Raw genomic sequence first — 25,926 nt, forward strand, 5'->3', positions numbered from 1 at the left:
AAGTTAGAAAGTCGTGAATAATTTGGATTTGTCTAAAAAAGTGGAGTGAAAAAATTGGATATATAAAGATAACATAACATATGATTATGATTTGTAGTTATTGTATAGATACCTTAAATCTATTGAATAATAATTTTTCGACCTTACCTAGTGTCGTTAGAGTGATAATTGACAATTTATTGTCAAAACTTTCAATAAATCCAACAACAATGCTTATTTTGTTGTCACAACACCAAACATATTACAAATTTATTTGGAGCACAAAATTAAATATAAATAATACGTAACACAAGAACTACACTAGTATATAACAAGAACGGTAAACTAAGATATATATTATTGTTTAAGAAAAAAAAAAAAAACAAAAAAGACCTTCAGAATAGGATTGCACTTTGCTAAAACATACTACATACCCAAGTACGTAAAATAATCATCCATCCAAAATGCTAAGTTGTATACATCAATACATAAAAACTAAAAAAAATAAACTTAATCAAACTTCTCTCGATATAAAGAAAGCAACAAAAGGTTTAATCAAATTCGAATCTCACACTGAATTCCTAGCTGCTTAAATCTTTACAATAAAAAATATTTCAGCAATTTCGAATCTCATAAAAAAATGCTCATTATAAGTATCCATTGGGTTTAAAGAGAAAAAAAAAAAGAAAGGATTTTTCATTGGGTTAGTCTTCTAACTCTGCCTATTATTTTGAGATATATGATTGCCCTGATATCTTATTTTTTGGGGAACATATTCTTTGTAATTTTTTATAAACTTTTTTTAAGGGAAATTATTGGTGAAACATTCTATGGGATTTTACTTTAAATCAAGATTCTTAATTTGCTCCTACTATTAATTTGCTTATCTTTAAATAAAAAGTCAATAATATTAAATTAATGAAAAATAAAGTTATAGGGAAGAAGTTTTTTTTAAAAAAGATAAAATACGGTTTTACATCGGTCCTATAAAAAAACCACGATTTTTTGAAGGTCTTTTGAAAAACTCGGAGTTCTAAACGGATTTAAAAAAAAGTCGGAGATTTTTTGAAAAAATATTGTTTTAAACGGAGACTTGCTAATTATGGGTATGGCAGCTCTTTCTCCCTCATCTAGTGTTTGAAACCACTGCTCAGGCTGAATACTCAAGCCCATGCTCGAGCCGAATACTGAGTCCGAATAACTCGACCCATTTAGGGTCGAATACTTTAGTAGAAAAAATTATTTAATAAAAGGTGAAATATATATTTACAATAAAATTAAACAAAAAATCTAAATATGGATAAAAAATAGCAAAAAATTGGTATTTGAACAAATCAATTTGTGATAGGAAGTATTTTAGAAATAATCATAAAAAAAAGGAAAATATAAAAATAAGTATGGGAAAAATAAGAGAATTTAAGTACGGATAATATCGGTGTAAGTAACAAAATGGGAACATGCTTGTCCCAAATTACACCCTTTCCCTTGAGATTTTTAGATTCCCTTTATCCAGAATTAGGGTTTCATGATTGGGGTTCCACTATAGGATTTGAGGACTTGGGAATTTAGTTTTTCGGTCTCTCTGTAAAATGCCTCCTACAAGCTTCTCCTGACTCCTCAAAAGCCTCTGGGAAATCCACACCTAAAACCTCTGCAAAGAAAACCGACCCCAAAACCGCCCTTAAAACCGCCTCCAAAGCTTCTGAGACCACCAAGAATTCCTGTGAAACAGATATCGACAGTGCCTCTAAAACCGTTATCGAAGGTTCTGAAACCGCCGTTGAGGACAAACCTGGAACCGCAGCGAAATCATCCGAAACCACTAATAAAGCGGACTCTGAAACCACCATCAAATCATCCCATGAATCCTCTGAAACCGTTTCCAAGTCCCCTGAAACTGCTGTTAAATCCACCATTGAAAACACCCCAATAGCCTCTAAGACCACGTCCAAAGTGTCTGCAACCACTATCAGAACCCCTTAAACAACTTCCGAGGCCTCTGGAGCCAACACCGAAACTACCACCAAAACCACGAAGAGGAAGATCATCAAAACCATTGTTAAAGTTAGGCGCAAAAAGGTATATCCTTCTGTAAGCCCTTCATTGGGCTGTAAACTACCCCAAGCTCTACTCTCTAATGAGGGGATAAAGGCGGTGAGGTAGGAAATAAAGCTCGGTTTATGGGCATTGGGCTGCGGCACCACGCCCTTGTACTGGGACGAAGGTAGCTTGCGGGGCTCCGCCTCAACGCAGCCCAAGCCTGCTTCCCATTCGCTGTAACCCAGAGAGTCCATCTTTTAGTGGGGGCCTTTGGAGATATCATCACTGTCGATTACAATCCAGGCCAGTTTCTCTGTTGAACGGGCGGAGCTCTCAGCCATGTCATTGCAACTACTGCTTGTCTTTTATTCTTACAAAATAGAAAGAACAGAGAGAGAAAGAGCTATATAGGGAGGGGTGATGTGTATACAGAGATAGCGAGAGGAGTGGAGACGATGATAAAGAGGAGTGGAGGAGTTTTTTTTTTTTTTTTTTTTTTTTTTTTTTTTTTTTTTTTTTTTTTTTTTTTTGTAACTATTGAGAGCGGTTGTCCGGCGATGAGAATGCCGGACGGTATTGGAATTAATTTAGAAAAATAAATCTGTCCGGTATTGACATTGCAGGATATGGAACAACTTAGGAGAAAAAAAAAATGCCGCTTGAGGTGGGGGATACCACCCTTAATCGGTAATTTGAGACCAACGAGATCTTATTTTGTATTTGACGTTGATACGTAAAATTTTATAAAAATAATCAAAAAAGAAGGAAAAATATAAAAATAAGTATTCAATAATCATTAGCCAAAAAATTTTCCAATCCCTACCCAATTGAAAGAAAATTATATATATCTATTAAAAAAAAGTTCCCCATTTTTTATATTTTTTAATATTTTTAATATCACTCCGTAGAACCGAGGCAACACGTGCTCGGTTTGAGTAAAACTCAAGCCGAGTAGAGTTGTCGAACGTTACTCTCAACTACATTCCTTTCTTTTTAGCTCTTTCGACCAAGGTCTCTCTCCAAACCAAGGTCTCTCTCCCCCAGTCCTTGACGTCTAAATCAAGCTTTCCCTCTTGTCACTCTCTCACTAGATTTCTAGGTTCCTCTGATTCTCTCCATTCCTCCCTGATCACAAATGTCTTTTCCTTTCTCTATGTTTGTATATTCCGCAAACAAGAAACTCTCTCTCTCTACATGTGCCTATATTATGTCAGCAATTTCTCATGATATTCTGCATCCTGTCAAAGCTCTCATTGCAGCATCTCTCATGGTCTTATACCTTCTTATGGTTTCATCTCATGGACAAAGAGGTACCATTCGCAGCGCTCACAATCTGTGCCGTATTACCTCATCATCCAACCCAATCAATTCATTCATCCCCATCTGTCTCTCTCGATCGCGAGAGAGAGATTTAGAGACAGAATTGCTGTATAGGTTGATACAAAACTGAAACAAAACTATGTACATAATAGAAATACACTTCGAGAGTGCAATAAATATTTAAAACACTTTTTCTATAAAGAAATGGAAATAAATACGAAGATAACAATCACCATGAAAAGGAGAGATAAGACCTTACGATTTAAATGCTATAAGAAAGCCTGCAGACAGAGAGAATCCTATTAAAGATCATGAAATGAGATAAGAGCAATATCGAGGCAAAAAGCCATTAACACACCTACATAGAGAGGAAAGAGTGAGTGGTCAGAAGGCAAATAAGTACCAAGATATGTATAACTCATCCATGAGAGGGATGAAAGAGAGAGATTTCTCTTGCTTGAGCCCCTTTTTAAGGCTGGTTCGACCTTGGGAAGAGTTCTTGAAGCCTTCTTGAAGCCGAAACGGTTAAACCAGGTTTAAATTTAATTTTTTTGTATTTGACTACATAGCTAAATGCCCTAAAGCCTTATCTTAGGGGCTCAATGCAAAATAAAATAGTTGTGAATAAAAAAAGCGTGTTGTTTGTATAGAGAGAAAAGTAAAATCTCGCGAAAGAGGAGAGCAAGAAATACGAGATTACAACTTGTGTAGAGGGAGTACGAAGCAGTACCCACAAATCCAAAAGCACACAGGAGGTGAGAAAAAGTGAGAGAGAGAGAGGAAGAGTTCCGGCAGGTCAAGTTCGGGTCCAAACCTAGACCCGAACACTATTCAGGTCTGGGTTTGATTGGATCCGACTCGTACCCATAAATAGTTTGTGATAAAATACTTCAAGCCCTATTAAGAATCATATACAATAAAAACGCATAGTCATCTTTGGCTATTAAACGACAAAATCATAATTATCTAATGGCATGTAATTGTGATGTAGTATAAACTTACCAGCAAATACCATTGACAAAAATAACCACTTCTAAGATAGAGAAATAAAAATCCAGAAGAAAATCACAAGAAGAAACAATAAAAACGGGTGGATATAAATATTCCAGCGCAGGCCCGTAAACACAAGAGAAGAATACCCCAAAAGGCCATCTCTCTCTACAAGAAACACTTTCTTTATTCCATAAAATTCCATCTTCTTTAAATGTTGCGTGTATCCCTCTTTTATACATTCAAATTATTATCTCGACTATAAAAAGATAACCTTTAAAAACAAAATATGATAACTAACCAGAAAAAAAAATCTATCTCTAGATTCTTTTTATATTCTTCCATCCAATTTTCTAAAAGATAATTAGGATTCCCTATTTCAACTTTCAAACCTAGGTGACTAGTTTCTACTTTCAACCCATCCCAAAAAGATAACACCCCTTTTAAACTAAGAAACAAAATATATTTCTTAAAAACTTAAGATAAACACTTGTACTCCCAATTAATACAAGAGATAACCATTTTTAAACCTAAAATCGGTAGCCACCTATATTTCTTAAAAAACTTATGCATAAGAACGGATCTAGAAAAAGACTTGTACTTCTAAAAAAAAAAACACAAAAAAATGCACTTGCCTAAAATAAATAAACTTTATCAAATTGACCTACAAACCCTATTAAATCCTATTTCTAAAAATTAAATCCTCTAATAAATAAATAAAAGTCCACCCACATCTTTAAAAATAAAATTAACAAAAATAAAATTTAAAATTTATAACATCCAAATTTTGATATGCATCAAATTGTGACATTGTAGCCAAAAATATTGGCATATGATGGTAAAAAATAGGCCAAAAAAAAATGCAAAAAAAGGCCAAAAAAAAAAAAAAAAATTCATGTGGGGTTGGCAATGGACCCGACCTGATACTCAACAAGATAGGTTCGAGACCCGACAAATATAGATATGGATTCAACTTTTGGACCCAACAAATTAGGTTTGGATGTAAATTTGAACTCAAATACTACTCAAATCTGAATCTGAATTCAAATACTATTCGAGTATGGGTCTATGTCTAGCCGAATCCGACACATACTCGATCCATTGCCATCTCTGTTAGATAGCAATACTTACCCATCCAAAAGCACAGAGCAAGCAACCACGTAATGCTTGCCTGCAACCTCAACCTCAACCTCAACCTCAGGAGCCAACCAAAGTACCAAACCATACTTTTGGGCCGTTGTCTATTCAACCTTCCTCTTTCTGATAAAGACTTGGTTTCCTCTCATGTAATCATGACGCCCCATTTCGTTAATAATCTCAACTCAAGATTAAACAAAGAAAAAAAAGTACTGTTCCCAAATACGAGGATTACTTCTCTCCCGAAATTCTCGAACTCTCCACTTTCTCTCTCTACCACCATTAAAGATCATCTCAACTATCTCTCTCCACAACCCTGATCTAGGCTTTCTCTCTCCCCATCTTCAAAGATATTTATGAGACAATGAATGATTTATATACTGATACTAAAACTTTAGGTAAATTACCTAATGTACTACTTAATTGGTAAAAATTGTAAAGAAGATCCGTCAACCATTTTTTTATTTTTATTTTTTTTAAATTGTTTTTTGGTCAACTTAAATTTTGTTTTTTTTTTTTTAATGAAAAACTAAAAATAAAATAAAAAATTAAATTGATCAAAGGATAATTTTGAAAAAACAATTTAAAAAAAAAAAAGTTAACCGATCTTTTTTTATAATTTCCATCAGTAAACAGAGTATTTTGTACATATTCGCTCAACAAAAAGACAAAACTCTGAGATATAGGGTGGCAATCGACTAGGCTTTTAATTTAACCCAACCATTTTTTTTTGTTTTTTCTTTTGATTTTCTTCATTCGCGTTTTGATGGGCCGTAACAAGGTCGGGACCTCTTCTCACTTGGCCAACCGGGCCCAGTAGATCGGCACCCTACAAAGACAGTGAATGAGGAAATAGAGAGAGAAAGGGAGGAAATGAAGAGAGAGAGAAAGAAGACGAGCCAATGGGCCTCGGGAAATGCGGTATACGAAGCTGGAAGGATGCAAGGGACGATCCTTTCTCCTTTAGGAAACTGTCCGCATCGTCACATCAATTGCTCCTTATTTACTACTGACTGCGACTTGTGATGCAGCAAACGTCCCTCTCTCTCTCTCTATCTTTTTGAGTTTCAGTGTCCTTTTCTTCTCTCTCTCTACATTTCTTTCGAGTTCCAATCTACCCCTGTCCTTTTCAATCTGCCTCACCTTTCTCTGATTCTCTCTCTCTCTCTAAACGTTCAAATGAAAGTGCATAATTGCTAGTGTCCAATGACATTACTGCCCTTTGTTGTTGGATATAGTACGCTTGGGTTTCCTAATATTAAACATTTGGTTATTTCTCTTTGTTGCCTAGTGATGGGCAATCCTTCTCTAACGGAATGAAACAAAATTGTTCAACATATGAATATCTAGTTAACATGAATGAATGTTACATTCGCTCAAAATATATATATATACATAATGGAAGAAAATACTATAAAAAACTTTTAGGCGAAAATGAACAATGATTTCGCTTACCTTCATTATTGTCCAAAGTTCATCGCAAGGTCATGATTGTCGGATAGTATTTTATTTTTCATTTTTTTTTCTACAAATCGAAACATCCTGAAATTTAGAGTGTGTGTTCATCAAAAATAGGAGAATCTATAAAAAATATCAAAAAAATATTTTACATTATTAGGTGCGTCTCACTAAGATATACACAAGCTCCAAATTTCAGGTCATTCTGATTTGTAGAAAAAAAAATGAAAAATGAAACACTACCAAACAATCGTAACTATACGATGAACTTTGAATGGTTATGAGCGTAGGCAAAATCACTGTTTATTTTCGCTAATAGGTATTGGGAAAAAATTTTCATATATATATATAGGACCCTCCCCTACCCATGTGTGTAGGACCTCAAAGGATCACCATTAAATTTGGCATGGATCTCTAGAAAAGTTATCACATGGGTGTAGGACTTGACTTTTCTATAGATCCTAGTCAAATTTAATGGTGATCCTTTAGGGTCCTACACACATAAGTGGGGCAGGGTCCTATAGGATCATATATATATATATATATATATATATTGGGAAAGTTTATATAAGGTTGCAACCTTAAAAGGTAGAATCACATATGCACATAAAAAATCGATCAGAAATGTTGTTTTAATGTTGAAGAAACTCTAATCGATAATCTCGACATCGAGATGTATGAATATGAAAAAAAAAAAGTTTTTGAGTCCCGAAAATAGTGCATCCTACAATACATTATTTGGACCTTCCATTTTCAAGATTTTCATATATTTATAAGTCTACTTGATTTTAACCATTTTTTAAATTTAAAATTTTCTATTTAGGTATGAAAATTGATTTTAAGATAATACTAAGTGTTTTTAACCACAAAATTACACATGTTGTATTAAAACTTTAAGGTGCACCTTAATTGGATTGTTTAAGGTTGCAATATAAACCGCAACCATATATATTAATCAGAATGTTGATTTGCTAGAAAGTGGCCGGACTGGTTCTATCTTTTGTGGCACAACTTGATGTCATTTTAGACTCAATTGTCAATTTTGTCTCAGGAAATGTTTTGATAGGGCTGTAGTGCTATAAAAATAATGTGAAGTCTCACCTTGAAACCCACTGAAACGGGAAGGATTGGCATTTGAAAACTTTCAAATCGATCATATGGGCTTCCACATTATGCCCCAAAAATAAAATTCAAGCTCTAAAACTAGTCTATATTGTCTATTTCACTGTAAAAACAAAGGCTCCCAAATTTACAATATCCATACAACTTTTTAGCTTCAAATTTCATAACCATAGTTAGAAATTGATTTTAGAGTCATCATGGAGATTTCTAATGCCCAAACTGCTTTTCGGACAAATATTTGAGGTGAGGCTTTACGTTGTTTTAATAAAGCTTAATCCTTATAGAAAATACATCCTTTAGTCTCAAATTTAAGAGTTCTTAAACAAATAAAAATTATCGATTTAAATGGTAGACTTAGACACAGTTGGGACAAACTAGGCTCTTGATTCTGGCTGCCTTTTTTGACTCAGGTAGGGGAATTTTAATAAAAATGTAAATTAAAAAAAAAAAAAAGACACTAATGGGATATGAGTTATTCCATTGTTTATCAACCAATGATGGTCGGAGCTGTAAATTTAATCAGCGGGACTTGGGTGAGGAATGAGTCTGCTTAGTGATCTTTTAATCATTGTGTTGTGCCTATTCTTTTTAGGTGCGGTTTGTATAAGGTTGCAACTTTATTTGTAGAAATAAAGTTGTGATGCCCTACATGGTCAATTTTGTTTGGACGGTACAAATTTAACACATCTTTTAATGCAATACATGGTGTGGCTAATAGTGTGCAATCTACATAATCCAAATAAAATAAATAGTATAAATTAATGCAACCTTATTTTTACACTGTCTAATAGTGTCCAATCCACATAGTCCAAATAAAATGAATATTATAAATTAATGGAACCTTATTTTTACAAATAATGTTGCACCCCTTATATAAACGTTTTTCATTATTTTCATGGAAATCTTTACATGGTACATACATCTCAAAGAAACTTCCTTGTCCAAAACAAGACATTGCACATTATGATGATGCCATGAGTCAAATTGTAGGTATGGTATGTGGCATTTAATCTCTCCATTTTGGAACAGACAGCTAAGATGCTATTTACCTACTACAAAATATGCAACATGATATATCATAGTACATGGTCTTGGCAAAAAATTGCCAGAGATGGGAATTTTGGTTGGAAAGCTTTAAATTGGAATGGAAGAAAGAATCTCTCTCTTCTCTCTCTCTCTAACATATGAGTGGGAATCAAATAGTTAGTTCATATGCATATGTTGGCTCTAAATAGTAGTTGTATACAAGAAGGCATTTACCTGTCAAGAATGAAGGTTGCAAGCACACCAAGATGTTAAGATATGTAATTAGATGCTATAGTGAGTTTTTTTTAAAGAAAAAAGTTTATATAATGTATACTGTGAAGAGAAAGGTGCATCTAAAAACCCACTAGAAAAGGTTGTTCCATTGCTGGAAAACCTTCAAATTGATCATCTCTACTTCGAGATTTATAAACATGAAACAAGGGGATTTCTACTCCTAAAAATAATTTATTTTCTGACACATTATTTGGACCATCTATTTTCAAGATTTTCAAGTGTTTACAGATCAGCTTGATCATCACCATTTCTTAAAATATAAATTTCATTATTGAGGGAAATAATATATTTTCATATCATCACAAGGCAATAATATGGCACCGAAACTGTATTTCCAACATAGTTTTGAGGTCCACCTTACTTCAATAGTATAAGGTTGACACCTTATACAAACCTCACCCTTTTTTAAAAAGCATTTTATGGAGCTTCCTTACACCCCCCTTACTTGTCCATATCTTAGCTCACGAATGAGGGTGATATTGACTTTATTGTACTAAAGGTAAATAATCACTTATTGTTTTATACTCTTCTATTGAAAGGGAAGGGATAATATTCACTGAGGTGTCACTTTTTTATCACAAATACCTGAAGCTCCTGAATGTAAAACATGTCATTTTGCTACACAAAATCTGAAGAAATTTTCTTAAGCACATCCACAACTTCCCAATTTGACAACCAAATAACTGTGACTTTTTATTTGCAAAAGGCAACCGTTGTGCAGTTCTCATGATTGGGAAAATAAAATTCATGAAAAGGTAAACATTTTCTGAAATAAGCATATGATGTTCTCGATGATAACATGATGGGGTTTGTATTAAGCTGAAAATCCAAAACCTTCAACATCTTTGGCCGAAGTGAAGCAAATGTAATAATACTCATTTGTACCACAGGTCCTATCGAAAGAGCATGTGGTTGCCACAAAGGGGAACAAAAGGGGGTGGTATGATTAAGGGTATTTTAGTCATATGAAAATATAGGGCACCAGCCTCTCCTACAAAGAAGAACAAATGGGTGATTTCCAAATGACAACAGTACTTTGAATAAGGAAATTGACTATTCTCTAGGGCTGGCAGCCGGACAATTTTTTTCTTCATTTTTTTCGCATTTTTTGCTAGGTGCATTAGGACCAGCCCGGCTCAGCTAGGGACATGCCTTCTTGGCCCAGGCTAACAAAAGCGGGCTTGGGCAAGCCCCATAAGGATCAGGAATGGGCCAAGCCCAAGCCCGTCTAATTGCCCGCCCTAATATCCTAGTAGGTAAGGACTAAGGAGTTAAGGACCAAAGGGTGAGATTAGTGAGACTAGAGGGAGTGGGGCATATTCGTCATTCAGGAGCTGCAGGGCATTTTCGATAATATGGAAGATGTGAGGGGCCAAGAAGGAAATTTGAGGGGCCATATTTTATGGAGCATGTTAGTATAAAGAAGCGGGGGAGGTGGTCTCTTTGTTTTGAGGTAGGAAAAAAGCATGGATTTTCTTCCGGGATCCACCGACCATCTTTGCTACGTTCGCTGCAACTTCTGCGACACCCTTCTCGCTGTAAATTCCTTAACCCTCTAGAGAGAGAAAGAGGTAGAGATAGAGATTATTTTGTTTGAAAATGATAGGGATACTGGTCATATGATTTGGAAAAGAGAACCTCTTCATTTAGAAATCAGAGAGAGAGAGAGAGAGAGAGATACTGGTCATATGATTTGGCAAAAGAACCTATTGATTTGGATATGAGAGAGATATGTTAGGGAACTGGTCATATGATTTGGCAAAAGAACCTATTGATTTGGATATGAGAGAGAGAGAGAGAGACTGTTGAACTGGTAATCACACATTTACAATAGAGAGAGCTTATTATTTTGTAAGAGAGAGCGAGAGAGAGAGAGGGAGATGATTCTATTATTTCACCTATGAAACATTATTTCATCTATCATCTGGCTTCCTGGTTTTATCCAACACTAATCTTATTTCTTCTTGCAGGTTGGTGTTCCATGCAGAAGGTTAATGGACACAGTGACAGTGAAGTGTGGGCATTGCAGCCATCTCTCATTCCTCAGCGCCAGACCCCTTCTGCAAAATCAGTCACTTGAACTCTTAAGCACTCAGGTGAAACTATCTTAGTTTAAAACCAAATTCATTATTGCAAAAATATTCCTATTAGTTAGTAGCAAAATATTAATATTATACACTAGAAGTAACACTCCCTTTAACTGCGTGGTTTGTGTTTATTTCCTTGTTGATAGAATCATAATTGTCTTCAATTCCTGGTGCAATTTTCCTTTTGGTATATGTTTTGGTTCCATCTTTCAAACTTCTTGGCCACATTTTTCTTTTGCTATATTATAACCCCAATAGCATTTTTTGCTAGAGTTCTTCCCTTTTCCTTGTGTTGAACTTGAAAGAACATGGACAATAGAAAACCCTGTTCTTATTATGCTCATTTATTTACTCTTCTTTATTTTTAATGTATTTATGACCAAAACTAGCAGACCCAAATAGTTAGGATAAAGTTCTGATGATTAATAATCAAAACTACATGACCATTATGATGTTTTATTGTGACAGATGATATCGACCATGAAGGTCATTACATTGTTGGTGACCACGATTAAGAAGTCAATCGCTAGAATAAATTCAGATTAATATTAATGTCAATATAAAACTAATGACATTCATATTATTAGAGTAATCCGTTTTTATTGGTATTCACATTCAACTAAAAGGTGTAATTGCGGAATTTAATGTAGCATCTGTCTCTAAATTACTGTTGTCATGGTTATAGTTCATCGATACATTATCACTTATACCGAAACTTTCTATGCCAATAATGAATGTCCATGTTTATAATGAATGCAATTATGTGTTAGTTCTACTCATAGTTGTAACTGATTATTGGGTTTTTTTTTTATTATTGTTATTCCTTCTTTCTCTTCTTTTTCGTCAATGAAAAAATCCAGAACTTTTGCGGGGATAACAAAAAGAGCCAACAGTCTTCTTCCTCTTCTCCATTGACACCCAACCAGCAGGTTGTCCCAAAAGTACCCAATGTTGTAAAGCGTGAGTGCATTTACATTATCCTCTCTCTCTCTCTCTCTCTCTCTCTCTCTCTCTCTCTCTCATAAATTGCATTAATTTACCATTTGGCTTTGCTCTCTATGGCAGCTCCTGAGAAGAAACACAGGCTCCCTTCAGCTTACAATCGGTTCATGAAGTACAAATATTTGAAGATACTGCCGAAAACTTCTATTTATTAATTAATGTTACAGTTCTAATGATTTTATTGATTATTGAATGTGAATTTATGTAGGGAGGAGATAAAGAGAATCAAAGCTGGAAACCCGGAAATACCACATAGAGAAGCGTTCAGCATGGCTGCAAAGAATGTAAGCTAAATAGTTGTAATGATGATTATGATAATAAAACGACTTATTTATGCACGGATCTTAAAATTCTTTCTAAAATACGAAACGCTCCTAAGTGGAAATTACAAAGAAATTCGTTCAACCCGTTTTTTTTTTTTTAAATTCAAAATTGCCTCTCAATCCAAAGTTTTTTAAAACCGAAATTTAATTGTTTTTTGTAGGACACTACCCTTAAGCTAGGGGCACCGACTAATAAAAAAAACTAAATAAAAAAAAATAAAATTTCGATTGATGACGGAGAGGTAATTTTGAAACAATAAAAAACAATAGGTTGATCAAACTTCTTTTTAATTTCTGTCTATAAATGAAGTATTTTTTATTTTAAATAACACATTTGGATCCATACGATAAATCACTCTAATAAAATCACAATAATAACAAGGACAAGGTGAACAGGAAGGCCAGGAACGGCGGACACATAATGCTGAACTTTTTTAGAACATATCCATTGGTTCTTTTTTATACAATGCAACTACAAGGGACATTATGCAAACATTGGGGCCCATTGAACTCCTACTTCTTTCATAAAAATGGAATTTTGTAACACGTAATACTGGCCGTTCATTTTGGATCCTTCAATATGGGCCATATTTTTTATCCTTTAATGTGCGCCATTGGGACCACTACTTACCAAGAGTTATGATCATTTTTCTTCTTCTTCTTCCTCTCCTTCTACTACTAAGTAGTAGTAATAGTAGTAGTAAAATTTTAAATCATGGATAGTAATAATAAAATCATGGATCGGACGGTAATAATAGTAGTAATATTTTAAATCGTGGATTGGTAGTATTTTAAATCATGGATAATATAGTAGTATTAGTAATAGTAGTGGTAGTATTTTAAATCATGGATAGTAATAGTAAAATCATGGATCGAATAGTAGTAATATTTTAAATCATGGATCGGGTAGTAATAGGAGCAGTATTTTAAATCATGGATCGGGTGTATGGATCACCCACCAATTGGAACAAGTAGTAAAATTGTGAAGGATGAAGTTTCTACAAGGCCTAGGCTTTATGAAAACAAAATAAAGCCTCACCTCAAATTCTCATCCGCAAAGTACTTTCAGCATCAGAAATCGCCCTCTCTATTTATTAGGCTTATCTATATATATATATATATATATATATATATATATATATATATATATATATATTTTTTTTTCTTTGCTATGATGTTTCAAACAACGTACCAAATATTATTTTTTAAGAAGTTTAGGATAGTCCGATAGGCCAAAGGGTCATCTTGGGGTCAGTCCGATGTTTGAAACATCGGGCAACCGTAAAAGTTTGGTTAATGCAAATATTTTAGATAGGTCTGATGTTCAAAACACTAGACGCCTTAGACCTAGAAAAAAAGGAAGTTCAAAATGCAATGCGATGTAAGAAATATTGAACTGCATTTGTACCTCATTTTTTAGGGTTTAAGGCATTCTGCTTTGAACATCAGACTAGTCTTAAAAAGATTAATAATAACACAACTTTTAGGTTGGTCTGATGTTTGAAACATTAGAGAGATTACACGATGGGTCCCGAGCCTATGAGATAGTCCGAACTTCAAAAATAAAATGAAAAATAAAGTTAATATTTGGTCTGTTGTTTGAAATATCGATCAAAGGGCAAAGTTCAAAAAATAAAAATAAATAAAATAAATGCCAGGCAAGACCTCTGCATAGATGACACATTTATGGATTAGTCCATTATATCAGAAAAAAAAAAATTGTACCGACGTAGTTTTTCTTAATAAGATGATAATGAAAACAACAATAATAGTTGTAATAGTAGTATTGTAATGATAACAGTAACTATTGTTGGTGCTGATAGTAATGATACATTTTGCCATTGGATGAGAAGGATTTTGTTTAGGGGTTGGTTGGTGCAGCTATGAATGCTCTAGTTTCACTTTTAAATGGGTGTTTAATGACAGTGGGCCAGGTTCGATCCTCAACTGCTGCATGGCTCAACAACTTCTACACAAATTGAAAAGCAAGTGAAACCAAACCAAGAGATTCATGTATGTTTCGTAACCTGATTTTCATTTTTCTTTCAGTGAAATGTGAAGCGCACACTTTATTCAGGGCATAGTTTATTTATTTTTTTATACAAGAAGGTCCTAATTACTAACAACCATTTAATATGAAATTTGATAGCTTGGGCGTGTCATAAAGTTTAAGAAAGTTTTTTTTGAAATTTACGCTTAGTCAATAGAATATGTCCAACCATCTAATTTCACATCCAATGGTCAACTTTAATTGTAACCACTTTGTACCAAAGATAAATAGTCTCATAATATATATTTTCTATATATATATATATATATATATATATATATATATATATATATATGGATATAGTGTAGTTTGTATAAGGTTGAGACGCTAACCAATCAAATTATGAGACAAGTTCAAATAGTGCTGAAACATGTTGTTTCACTATTAGCTTTCATATCTAATTATAAATTTTAAAGATTAAAAAATAGTGTAGATCAGACAAATCAATGAACACTTTAAAAGCTTGAAAATTGCTGGTCTCAATAATATATGATAAGATGCATTGTTTCCAAGACTTGAAATTTATTTTTGCCCATGTCCATACAGGTCAAGATGATCAAATTGAGGGTTTCTCAGCATCGAAACAACCCTGTCTAGTGAATTTTTAAGCTGCACCTTAATTTGATTGATTAATATAAAAACGTTTCCATATATATATATATATATATATATATATATATATATATACCCGAAAAAGCAATTGAAAAAGGTTGTTTTAATTTTGAAAAAATAATTGATCATCGCGATATTGTGAACTATGAATATGAAAAATAAAAGATTTTGAATTTCAAAAATAGTGCATCTTGCAACCGATTATGTAGACCATCCATTTTCAATATTTTCATATGTTTATAGATCTACTTGATTTTAACCATTCTTGGAGTTTAAATTTTTATAATTATAGATTTTGAGATAATCCTAAGAATTTTTTCATCAAAATTACATGTTATGATAACATTTAGAGCTGCGTCTTAAATGGATTATTTAAGGTTGCCACCTTTATATATATATATATATATATATATATATATATATATATATATATATATATATATATATATATATATATATATATATATATATATATATATATATATATATATATATATATATATATATAGGGGAATGATTTCATGCAACGGTTGCATAGTAGTATAATGCAACCATCTTCAAAACCCATGTTAAAAAAAAATTTTGACTCAAATTTTTAGATGTATACTCTTTTCATTCCGAAGAACAATCACAAAAAATAAAATTTTGAAAAAATGCTCTAGAAAGTTTTCATTCTAGCCCAATTAATATAAGCCGTCCATTTTATTGGGATGGTTAGATATAGGCCTCAGAAGGATTTTTTTATTCCAAAAATTTTTATATAACGTTATCATCATTAGTTTAATAATGCTAAAAAAGAAAAAGGTGATTTTGAGTTTGTTAAGGCCTAATGGATGGTCGAGATTCATTGTTGGATGGGTACTAATTTTGACCATATCTACAGTACAAATTGAAATTTATTTTTTCGTAGGTTTGATTATAAGGATGAAGAGGATCTGTGTGCAAAACTTGGGGTCATACAAACACCAAAAATATGGTTTTCTAGAGGTGTGGTTGCACTATACTACTATACAACCATTACATTAGATCATTTCTCATATATATATATATATATATATATATATATAGTGACCCACTGCCCACTGTTCACAAAGTTGGTCAGGTAGTTTCTACTAGGCTCAGGCCCTTGCTGAGCCTGAGTTGGTGTCCAACTCGGGGATATTTAAAAAAAATCTATTTGAGATAGGTTTTTTTGTGTTTTATATCATTTTGGCAAAAATTGGAAAGTGATTTCATCATAAATACTTTTTTTTACATTTTTCGATTTTTTTGAGATTATTTCAAATATACCCCTAGTCACATGTTGATTTTTTAAAATCTATGTTTTAAGTACTTTCAAATATACCCCTAGTCACATGTTGATTTTTTAAAATCTATGTTTTAAGTACTTTCTTAACCTCATTTTGATGTGGTTTGCTTAATCTTACTTTAAACGTATCTTTCCTTTTTTTTTATGATTTTTTTATATATTTTGTGTAATTTTGAACAGTTCTTTTGTTGCTATACTACTCGACACTACTCGGGCAAAGTTACTCGGACTCGGCCCGAGTTCTCAGATCGGGCATGGGCCGAGTGCTCTACCAGAGTTGTGGTTTCCAACACTGGTCAAACCTCATGAGCCGATCAAAAAAATTTAGGACAAAAATCCTTACAATGACTTGAAAATCTATTTCGACCATTGACTAGGAAATTTGAACAAAAAAACGCTGCATATTTGGCTAATCTATGAACACTTGAAAATAGAAAGTCTAAAAAATATATTTTTAGACATACTGTTTTTAGGGCTTGAAAATCATTTTGTTTTAAGAAAAAAAAAAAATCCCTTTAGCTTTTGTAATAGGCCATGTGGGAATCCTTTGGAAATATTATTCTTTAGGAATGAGACGTTTTTATGGGGCTTTGGGGATGAATGGAAATTAGGGTTTGAATGGTGCAGGAGATGGTGACCGCTGGGGGAAGGGTCAAACAAGAGGACATGAGGCAATTGCAAGCTGCTGCTAGGTCGCAAATTACGTAGCCTGCTTTCGAGTTAAATAATTACGCATTTGTTCGTAAGGATTTATTGTGTTGATGAGTTATAGTTTTTAATGACGAGTTCTTGATGTTTTTAAAGTCTTTTATTGAAGAGTTCTTAAGGTAAGGGTATCCCATCTTATTTTTATTCAAGGGTTCTCCGTGTAAGGGTATCTCATCTTATAGTTTTCATAGTTTATGCCTTCCTCTCTCTCTTGTTTTTGTTTTTGTTTTTGTTTTTTTTTTTTTTTGGTTTAACACAAGCCCCTCTCTCTTTCCTTAAAAAAAAAAAAAAATGGTGTCGGGCGCTGCTGAACTGGCCAAGGCCCAGCCTCGGGCTTTAGTGCCCCGGCTCTGGCCCAACCCTTGAGCCACATTTTGTAGTCATGGCCATAATTTTTTTTTAGGGCTGGGCTTCCCCGCCCAATGCCACCCTTAGGTTCTATTCTCTATTAATGGTCTTTGTTGTTGACGCTGAAAATAGTCTTTTTGGGTATTATAGAACAAATTACGAACTTTCTTGTTCGAGGTCTATTTTCGAAATTCCTAATTGATCTTAGAGGTCCCTTCATATCATCTCACATAATTAGAAGTGACTTGGTGATTAAGAGGTTTTGGATGTCTAGTAAAGCATTTTGCTAGATTGGATAATTGTCATTTTCTTTTTCTTTTTTTTTTTTTAAGCAAAAAATTATGTTGCTGGTGTGTAGGTTTAGAAGGGCTTTATTCAATTTCAGTCTTGACATGTCTCCTAATTTAGAGATTGCATGGCTCGCCTGAAGTGATTTCCTAAACGCTCATCCACATAGATAAAAGAAGTTTAAAATTTTTAAATATGGTTCTAAACACAGTGAATAAAGGGAAAACATTATTGTAACCCCAAAAAGACTCAGTTATTCCACGATGAACCCCATCATTTTATCTGCATTAAGAAGTTTGCAAATAATTCATTTCACCCCATCTAGTTTTCCTTGTAGTTCTTTTTTTGTTTTAATCCTCACACAAATTTATTATTTCTCAAAACCCATAATCGTAGCCCTTTGCGTTCCTCTTGTCTCTCTTCACACTATGTAGCATGGAGTCCGTTGGTTGTGATTCATGTGTTTTTTGTGATTAACCAAAATACAAAATTGAGTTTGAGGATTTTGATGAATAAGAAATAAAGAGATAGTAGGGAGAAACGATATTATAGGGCTAATACTGATACTTTTACTCGAATAAATTTGACTTTATATCTAAGTCGTCTATAGTGTTAGGATTTAAGCCCTCTTAGATATGGAAACAAGAATCCCAAAAGTTGGATCCCACTAAGATATTGTACTTATCCGGCTAGAAACAAAATAAGAAAGAGCATGAGCCATAATATGAAAAATAAAGCATGAAGCACTCACGCTACAAAAACACAACGATTTACATGGTTCATCTCAAGAGGGGCTACATCCATGATAACGACAAACTGAAATTCCCTAAACCAATGAAAATTACCTCTTTAATTCTAAACAAAACTTAGTCGAGCAAACCCTTTTAAACTCGCTCTCCCAATCAATGCGACCCACCGATCTCTTATCTCTATTCCACAGCTAAACCACTATCCTAAAAGAGACTCATCTATATTCCACAGCGAAACTGCTATCCAAGAAGAGACTCTAGAGAACAACCAAGACTCTCTCTTAATAAACGAGAAGACCACCCAAAATCTTCATGAGAATCATTTCTCAACAAGAAACCAGCCTCTCAATCTACAGGTAGTATTTCTCTCCATAGGAAGCTCTCTTCTCTCTAAAGGGAGGTGTTGCCTATGATGTAGAGGAGGACTTGCCTCTCTATTTAGAGGAAGCCACCTTTCACATATGGTGATCCAAATAGGGCATACATATTCTTACTTTTTTCATCCCATATATATAAAGTTAGAAATCCACATCAAATATGAAACTTCCTATTGATGTCATATATATCTAAAAACCAAGAGATATATCCAAAAGTCCTAATCTTTTCAGATTTCTATTTCCTTTAAGAAACTTATCAATATCAATATCAATCCCCCATAATATGGGATTTTCTTATGTGAGTGAGTTTAGATATCACCGTATCCAACAATGTCTACCTTGATATCAAAAATCACATGCTCACCATACCAACATCAAATGGATAGATTTATGAATTCTTCATCTTTTTCCAAATAAATTCATTCATCATTCTTGTTGAAAAATAGTGCTTTCTATCGTATTTCTTCACCTCAAATGAAAGACTCGCATACTTTGTCATGTCCATTTCTTCAATGGAATACACAAACACAGCCTTATACTGAACCATGCACTCTGATATCACTTGTTAATATTTAAGAACTCTCTTAGATGCAGAAACATGAATATCAAAAATTGAATCGTACCATGATCATGTACTCATCTAGCTAGAAATAAAATAAGAGAGGGCACGCGCCATAATACGAGAAATAAAGCATGAAAGACACATGTCACAAGAACACAAAGATTTATATGGTTCACCCCAAGAGGGGCTACATCGATGGGCATGACAAACGGAAATGCACTGTACCAATGAAAATTACATCATAGATTTTAGGACATAGAGTTACCTCTTTAACTCTCGACAAAACCCAGTCTAGCAAACAAACCCTTTTATACCCGCTCGCACAATCGCCTCGACCCACGACCTCTCATCTCTGTTCCACAGCTAAACTACTGTCTAAGAAGAGACCAATCTCTATTCCATAGCTAAACTGTTGTCCAGGAAGAGACTTTTGAGAGCATCTAAGAGTTTCTCTTGCTAAAAGGAGAAACCACCCAAGATCTTCATGGGAATCGCTTCTCTACAAGAAACCGGCATTTCAATTTACAGCATGCACATCGTGGTATTTCTATCCATTAGAAGCTCTCTTTTCTTTAAGGGGAGGCCTTGCCTCTGATGCAGAGGAGGCTTTGCCTCTCTCTTTAGAGGAAGTCACATTTCCCTTATGTTGACCCAAATAGGGCACACATATTATTTCATCTTTCATCCCATATATCCCAAAACCAAGAGATTTACTCAAGAGTCCTAATCTTTTTGGATTTCTATTTCCTTTAAGAAATTTATCAATCTCAATCTTAACCCCACATAATATGGGATTTCCTTATGCGGGATCTAACAGATAGGTGATGTAAAACTTTCAAATAAGTCTTTTACAAAATTTCAAAACATTCATTTGAAGAAATAACATTCATAATCTTAAAATATTATAAAATATTTGAAAACATACAAAATTATAAGTAAATATAAATTGATACAAGGTTGGCAATGGGCCATACGCCACATCTTACCTTGCCGACTCAGCCCAAAATAGCCTAGGTTTTTGTTGCTCATTTTGGCCTGAGAACAAAGAGTAGTCCTAGAAGCTAGGCCTTGGGCGGGCCAAGCTTCGGCCGAGGGTCTTGCCCATCCCTTCTTGGCCCTGCCTAGCTTTTCTCTCTTTTTTTTATGAATTCAAAGGAAAATAATGGGAAATTTATTAAAGTATACCAACTTTTCAACAACTTAACAATTTATCCTTTTTCAACTAACTCTCATGTAGATTTTGATGAGTTTTTTAAAATTAAACCAAAAAATATAGATAAAATATTAAATAATTGAACTCCCAAAAAAATGAGTAAGACCTGTTAAGTAGCCCAAGAGTAAAGTCTGGTTTGGGCTAGGACCCTTTTATACCAATCCATGGCCGGCCTAATTAGTCTACGAGGGTAGGATCAAGCTAGCGCTTCTTTGCCCTGGTACAAGTCTATCTGGGCCTAGGCAAGTCCCATGGAACCTGGTTTGGATTCAAGCCGGCCCAACCACTCTGCTTTTTTATGTTTTATTTATTTTTAATGTTGCAGCTACCCTTGATTTTGTAATTAGAGCTCGATAAAACGCAGCACCATTGGCTTGTTCGTGTACTACTATGGGGCCATGTGTATTTTGTGGTGAATGCGTCCACGCTAGAGGGCCATGCATGAGCATGTTTGGGTGAGACCTAGGACCTAGAATCACGTGTATACATGCTTTGAAAAACCCTCCCACAAATGTATAATAGTATATTTAAGCTTGCATCGTTAGTTGATCAGCATCGGAAGGCCCAACATGTTTATATGACTGCGGATTCTTTAGCCAAAGCAACGGTTTCTATAAATGAAGCAATTATATTGAGTGTTCGCCCTCTTGATTTTGTATGCCTTACATTTCATCTGATGTTGCTAATGTTTCCTTGCCAAAGATTGTATTAGATTGTTTATGTAATACCTCTTTTTATTCTTTAATAAAATGGGTAGGGCCTGATATCCTCACCTATTCACCCAAGAAAACAAGTGTATAATAAATGTGGCCAAAAGAAGTTCTACTCCCGTGAGAGTGGAATGTCTATTAGTCAGTCGGTTAGAAGCCCACCTAGAATTAATTTTAGAAGCTCTAATTTTGGGGATGTGACCCCTTCATCCCATTAGATTAACCTCAATAAAAAGACCTATACTTTCTGTGCACCTGAAAAAACAATGTCTCGAAGATTGAATAGAGATCTAAGCGTTAAAACCTCAAGTTTCATGTTTTTTTTTTTTGCGATTAATCATGTAGTAAGTCGTAGTTTGCAAAATTTCAGATTGAAAAAATCATCCCAAGTAGGTCTTCTATCTGAGGGAGTATAAGTAAACTATGCTCCTGAGGAAGCATAGTGTTTGTCTCATAAATGTGATCATGGTATTGGTTCTGTACAATCACTCAGTGGGGTAAAACATATATTTTGGATATATACGTTTTTAGGGAAAAAGATTTAAAACCTTCCTCTAATATTATAATCGTAAATAATAAACATCCACGAAACCCCTCACGTTAAATAAAAAAATTTAATCATCTCTTTACCTTTTTTATTATCCAAATTAAAGAATCTATCTTTCTTTTCTTCTAAATTATCATGTTAGATCTCTTCCTCCTCTCTCTAACAACTTTCCCTAAATACTTATCTCTCTCTCATCTTGTGAACCTCCAAAGTAAGTTAAAAGAGGTGTCATAAATTCCATGTTTATGATGAGCTTATTAGAAAAAAGAATATACATTCTATAATTTAGGCAATGAAAAAGTAAGGAGGGGGTTAACTGAAAGAAAGACCTATGTGATCTTTTACATCGGAATACATTTTTTCCTTTTTTTTTTTTCATCCTTTTCTTTTGGCAAAAGATCACTTACAGGTAGTCATTAATATAATAAGATAAATTTTGAAATAAAATCAACATAACAATAAAACCAAGACCTTAACAACTTGATGCCATTGAAACAACTATGCATTATGTTTGAGAATAAAAGATAAGATTTCAAGAAATAAAAAGGATAAGTGTTCGAGATTACCTCAACCAAGCTTATAACACCCCAAACCGAGTCACCACCATCCGATGGTGGGGGATCAATCGTCTAGCTTCAATCTCAAACCGGAAAAGCAAATTTCAGCCAAGCCACACCAATGGAATATGAACCCTTTTGATCACAAACTCAAACCCCAGGTGAATTCTCTTAGTAACCTAGTTTGAGAGAGATGGATTCTCTCTTTGCTAAACCCTAAAACCCTTAGTCATAAATCCATATTTGAGAGATAGGAGAGAAGAACTCCATAACCTAAACCTTTAGGTTCTTTCACAATGAGAGAGCCATTATGTAAGATGCATGAACCATTATCCCCCTTTCCTAAACCATTTTCCCATCAATATATTTAAATAAAATAAATATCATGCATTCCATAAAATTCGATGATCCATGTCACATATTCCATAAGGATATGTCAAATAATATTAAGTAGATAAATACTACCAAATATAAATAAAATAAGATCTATATCAATTCAAATTGACCATATCTCTTTAAAACAAACTTGCTACAAAATAGATAAAGGCATGGTCAATAAATCCCTTCCAAGATTTGACCACATGCCACAAATAAAACTAACCTTGTCTTAAAAGCAAACAAGAGAATCCAAAGAGGGTAGGGCGTGCCACCCTTTTGTGGCACATGTGGACCCCCACCCACATGCCACATGGTGGGTCCTTTTGCACTATAGGCCCCCATGGAATGTTATAAAAAAATATTACTTTTAAAATTGAATAAAATAATTTAAAATACATATTTGAATTTTTATAACTTTGTAAGAACAATAACTGTATTTTTATGAGTCCAAAAATCACAAATAAAATATTGAGAGATTCATAAAATTCAAATAATAAAACTAAAATCATTTCAATAATAAAATGAATACAATTAAATTAATATGATGGAAAAAAGATCTATATGGTTTTAGGAATCCAATCTGTAATAACGGGGTACTCCACCTTCAACTGTGGACTACAGATCATACTAATTTTATCGAACCGGCCCAATGTTTCCCATGACCCACAGTCTAAGCAGGGCCTCACTAGTGGGTCACCAAAGTCAGGTCGATGAATCAAGGAGTCGCAATCCCAGTCTGTGGATTACAGGTCTTCCGCTAGAGATGAGTCAAGGTCACCACGACCTGATGTAACCACAGCTCTATGGCACATAGGGTATCTCTCGCACATGCATATGCTTCACCCAAAGGTGGATATCTTGTATCCCTAAATGATCTATCAATATATATGCCGTTTGACGGAACATGGATGAGGTTTTGACCCCGTCTCAGTAGGTATCACACACAAGGGTCACACAGTCCCTCGGCTTACTCATCCGGGCATGTTTTTCGACCTCATCGAGGGCTGACACATAAACCCTCATCGGTTTGTTCTTTATGCCCAGGTAACATAGGTTTGTTCTAACCGACTGGTCTAGATCGTTAAGCACAGATTGGTATCAGCAAACCATCGTTTACTTAATATGGTCCACGAGGGACCACACTCCCATTGAGTTCGTGTTCCACTATATCATTTCATTTTACAAGCACCGCATTTAAAGGCCACATAAACCCAACCTAAACACTTTTTTAAAAAAAAAAATGGGATTTCATGGGATATTTACAAGATTAGGGGGTTGTTTGAGATTATAATTTCTAAAGGGGTTTATGTCTGTTTGCCTTTTTGTTGTTATTTGGGCTTTTAGGATGAGATGATTATTTTCAAATAAAAAACGAAATAAATTCTGAGTTTATCAACAACGCATCTTGCCCACCAAAAATTGGACGTTACTTGTTCATTCTCTCGACGTTATTTTTATAAGCATAAAGAATATGCGATTTTTTCAGGCAGATCACTTTGCTCAAGAGGTTACCTCCCTGAAATTTGCAACAATAAAATATTGCTTGAGATTTATCCGAGAGAGAAAATTGACAATATGCACCCGTAGAAGCAGCATAATCTTTAATTTATTTTGGAGTATCGGCTTCCCCAATTGTAGTTGTGCTGCACCAATTTTATCTTTATCTACTTGCATAAAGCCACTAGACTTAATAAATTTTTTTATGGAAAATAATAGAACGCGATCATTTACTTTTGATACAAGGTGGTCATATTTATCTTGACTATTGCATGTGAAATTAGGTGGCTGCAATTAATCCATTAACCAAGTTCATACTTTAAAAGAATTATTTTCGTTGTGATGCGTCTAAGCTATCAAATTTCATATTAGATGGTTGCAAGTAATTATGACTACCTTGTATCAAAGTAAATAGTCACATTGTATACAAATTTTTTTTTTTTTTTTTATATCCCTGCTATAACCCGAGAGAGTGATGATTTGAATCTCCACCTTGCCTGAATTTCTAATAGAAAAATTAATCACCTCTAAAACCTAATGAAACATAGATGGTGAATGCTGAATTGAAAGCTCTGTATGCTCATTGCCTAGAAATAAAGTGTCCACATTCCCAAATGCGGTTATTAGTCATTTTCCTTGCAAATTAGTTCTTGTGTGTGTCTATGAAGGCAAACATGCATGCGTGCATATTAAAAACTCGGACAAGCCAACTCGGACTCATCCGAGACTTATACTCGTCACTCTAGTGTGTCCGAAATATCCCTTAGTTGGGTGGTCAACTCAGGAAAAAAATTCAAAATAAATTATAAAAAAATCCTAAAAAAAAAAATTTATTGATCATATTTTTTTCTAATATTTTCTATCACTTTGGAAAAGAATGGAATATATTTTGGCCATGAATACTCATTTTTTACTTTTTCAATTCTGTTTGGATTATTCTAAAATACCGCTCACAATAAATTTATTTTTTCAAAATCTATTTTTCACTACTCTTTTAACCTCATTTAGATGTATTTTGTAGTATTTTATTTTTAAAATATTTTTGCTATTTTTTGAAAATTGTTTTATATTTTTTATTATTTTTTTACACTTTTTGTTTAGACTTCAACCCGAATAACTCAGACGCGGCGCGAGTTTTTCAACTCGGGTATTAGCCAAGTACCGTTCCCGAGTCGATGTGTTCAACGCTGATTTGAACATTCCAACATGCATAAATGTATGGGTCGTTCACTCACACTTGATA

At 34.0% G+C, this 25,926-nt stretch overlaps 1 protein-coding gene across 7 annotated transcripts; it reads left to right on the top strand.

The window, feature by feature from the left end:
• The first annotated feature begins 10,780 nt into the window (after window positions 1-10,780).
• CRC (Plant-specific transcription factor YABBY family protein) lies at window positions 10,781-17,656 on the top strand. Of its 7 annotated transcripts, XR_016041832.1 has the most exons (9): window positions 10,781-10,904; window positions 11,337-11,462; window positions 12,314-12,413; window positions 12,519-12,567; window positions 12,664-12,739; window positions 14,705-14,791; window positions 15,375-15,424; window positions 16,351-16,427; window positions 17,377-17,656. XR_016041832.1 is itself a non-coding variant. In XM_088848569.1 (8 exons), coding segments are annotated over exons 1-8 (561 nt in total). In that variant the 5' UTR covers window positions 10,781-10,832; the 3' UTR covers window positions 17,362-17,656.
• Window positions 17,657-25,926: the final 8,270 nt, after the last annotated feature.

This window comes from Amborella trichopoda, chromosome 10, assembly GCF_054954075.1.
Source record: "Amborella trichopoda isolate Santa Cruz 75 chromosome 10, AtrichopodaSantaCruz75HAP2 v2.0, whole genome shotgun sequence".
Lineage (NCBI taxonomy): Eukaryota > Viridiplantae > Streptophyta > Magnoliopsida > Amborellales > Amborellaceae > Amborella > Amborella trichopoda.

Excerpts from the sequence above, each read along its gene's own strand:
- CRC (XM_020674733.2), top strand. The coding sequence starts at position 10,833 with ATGGATTTTCTTCCGGGATCCACCGACCATCTTTGCTACGTTCGCTGC. Across the intron at positions 10,905-11,336 it reads TCTGCGACACCCTTCTCGCT|GTTGGTGTTCCATGCAGAAG; the intron begins GTAAATTCCTTA and ends TTCTTCTTGCAG. Across the intron at positions 12,568-12,663 it reads GCTTACAATCGGTTCATGAA|GGAGGAGATAAAGAGAATCA; the intron begins GTACAAATATTT and ends GAATTTATGTAG.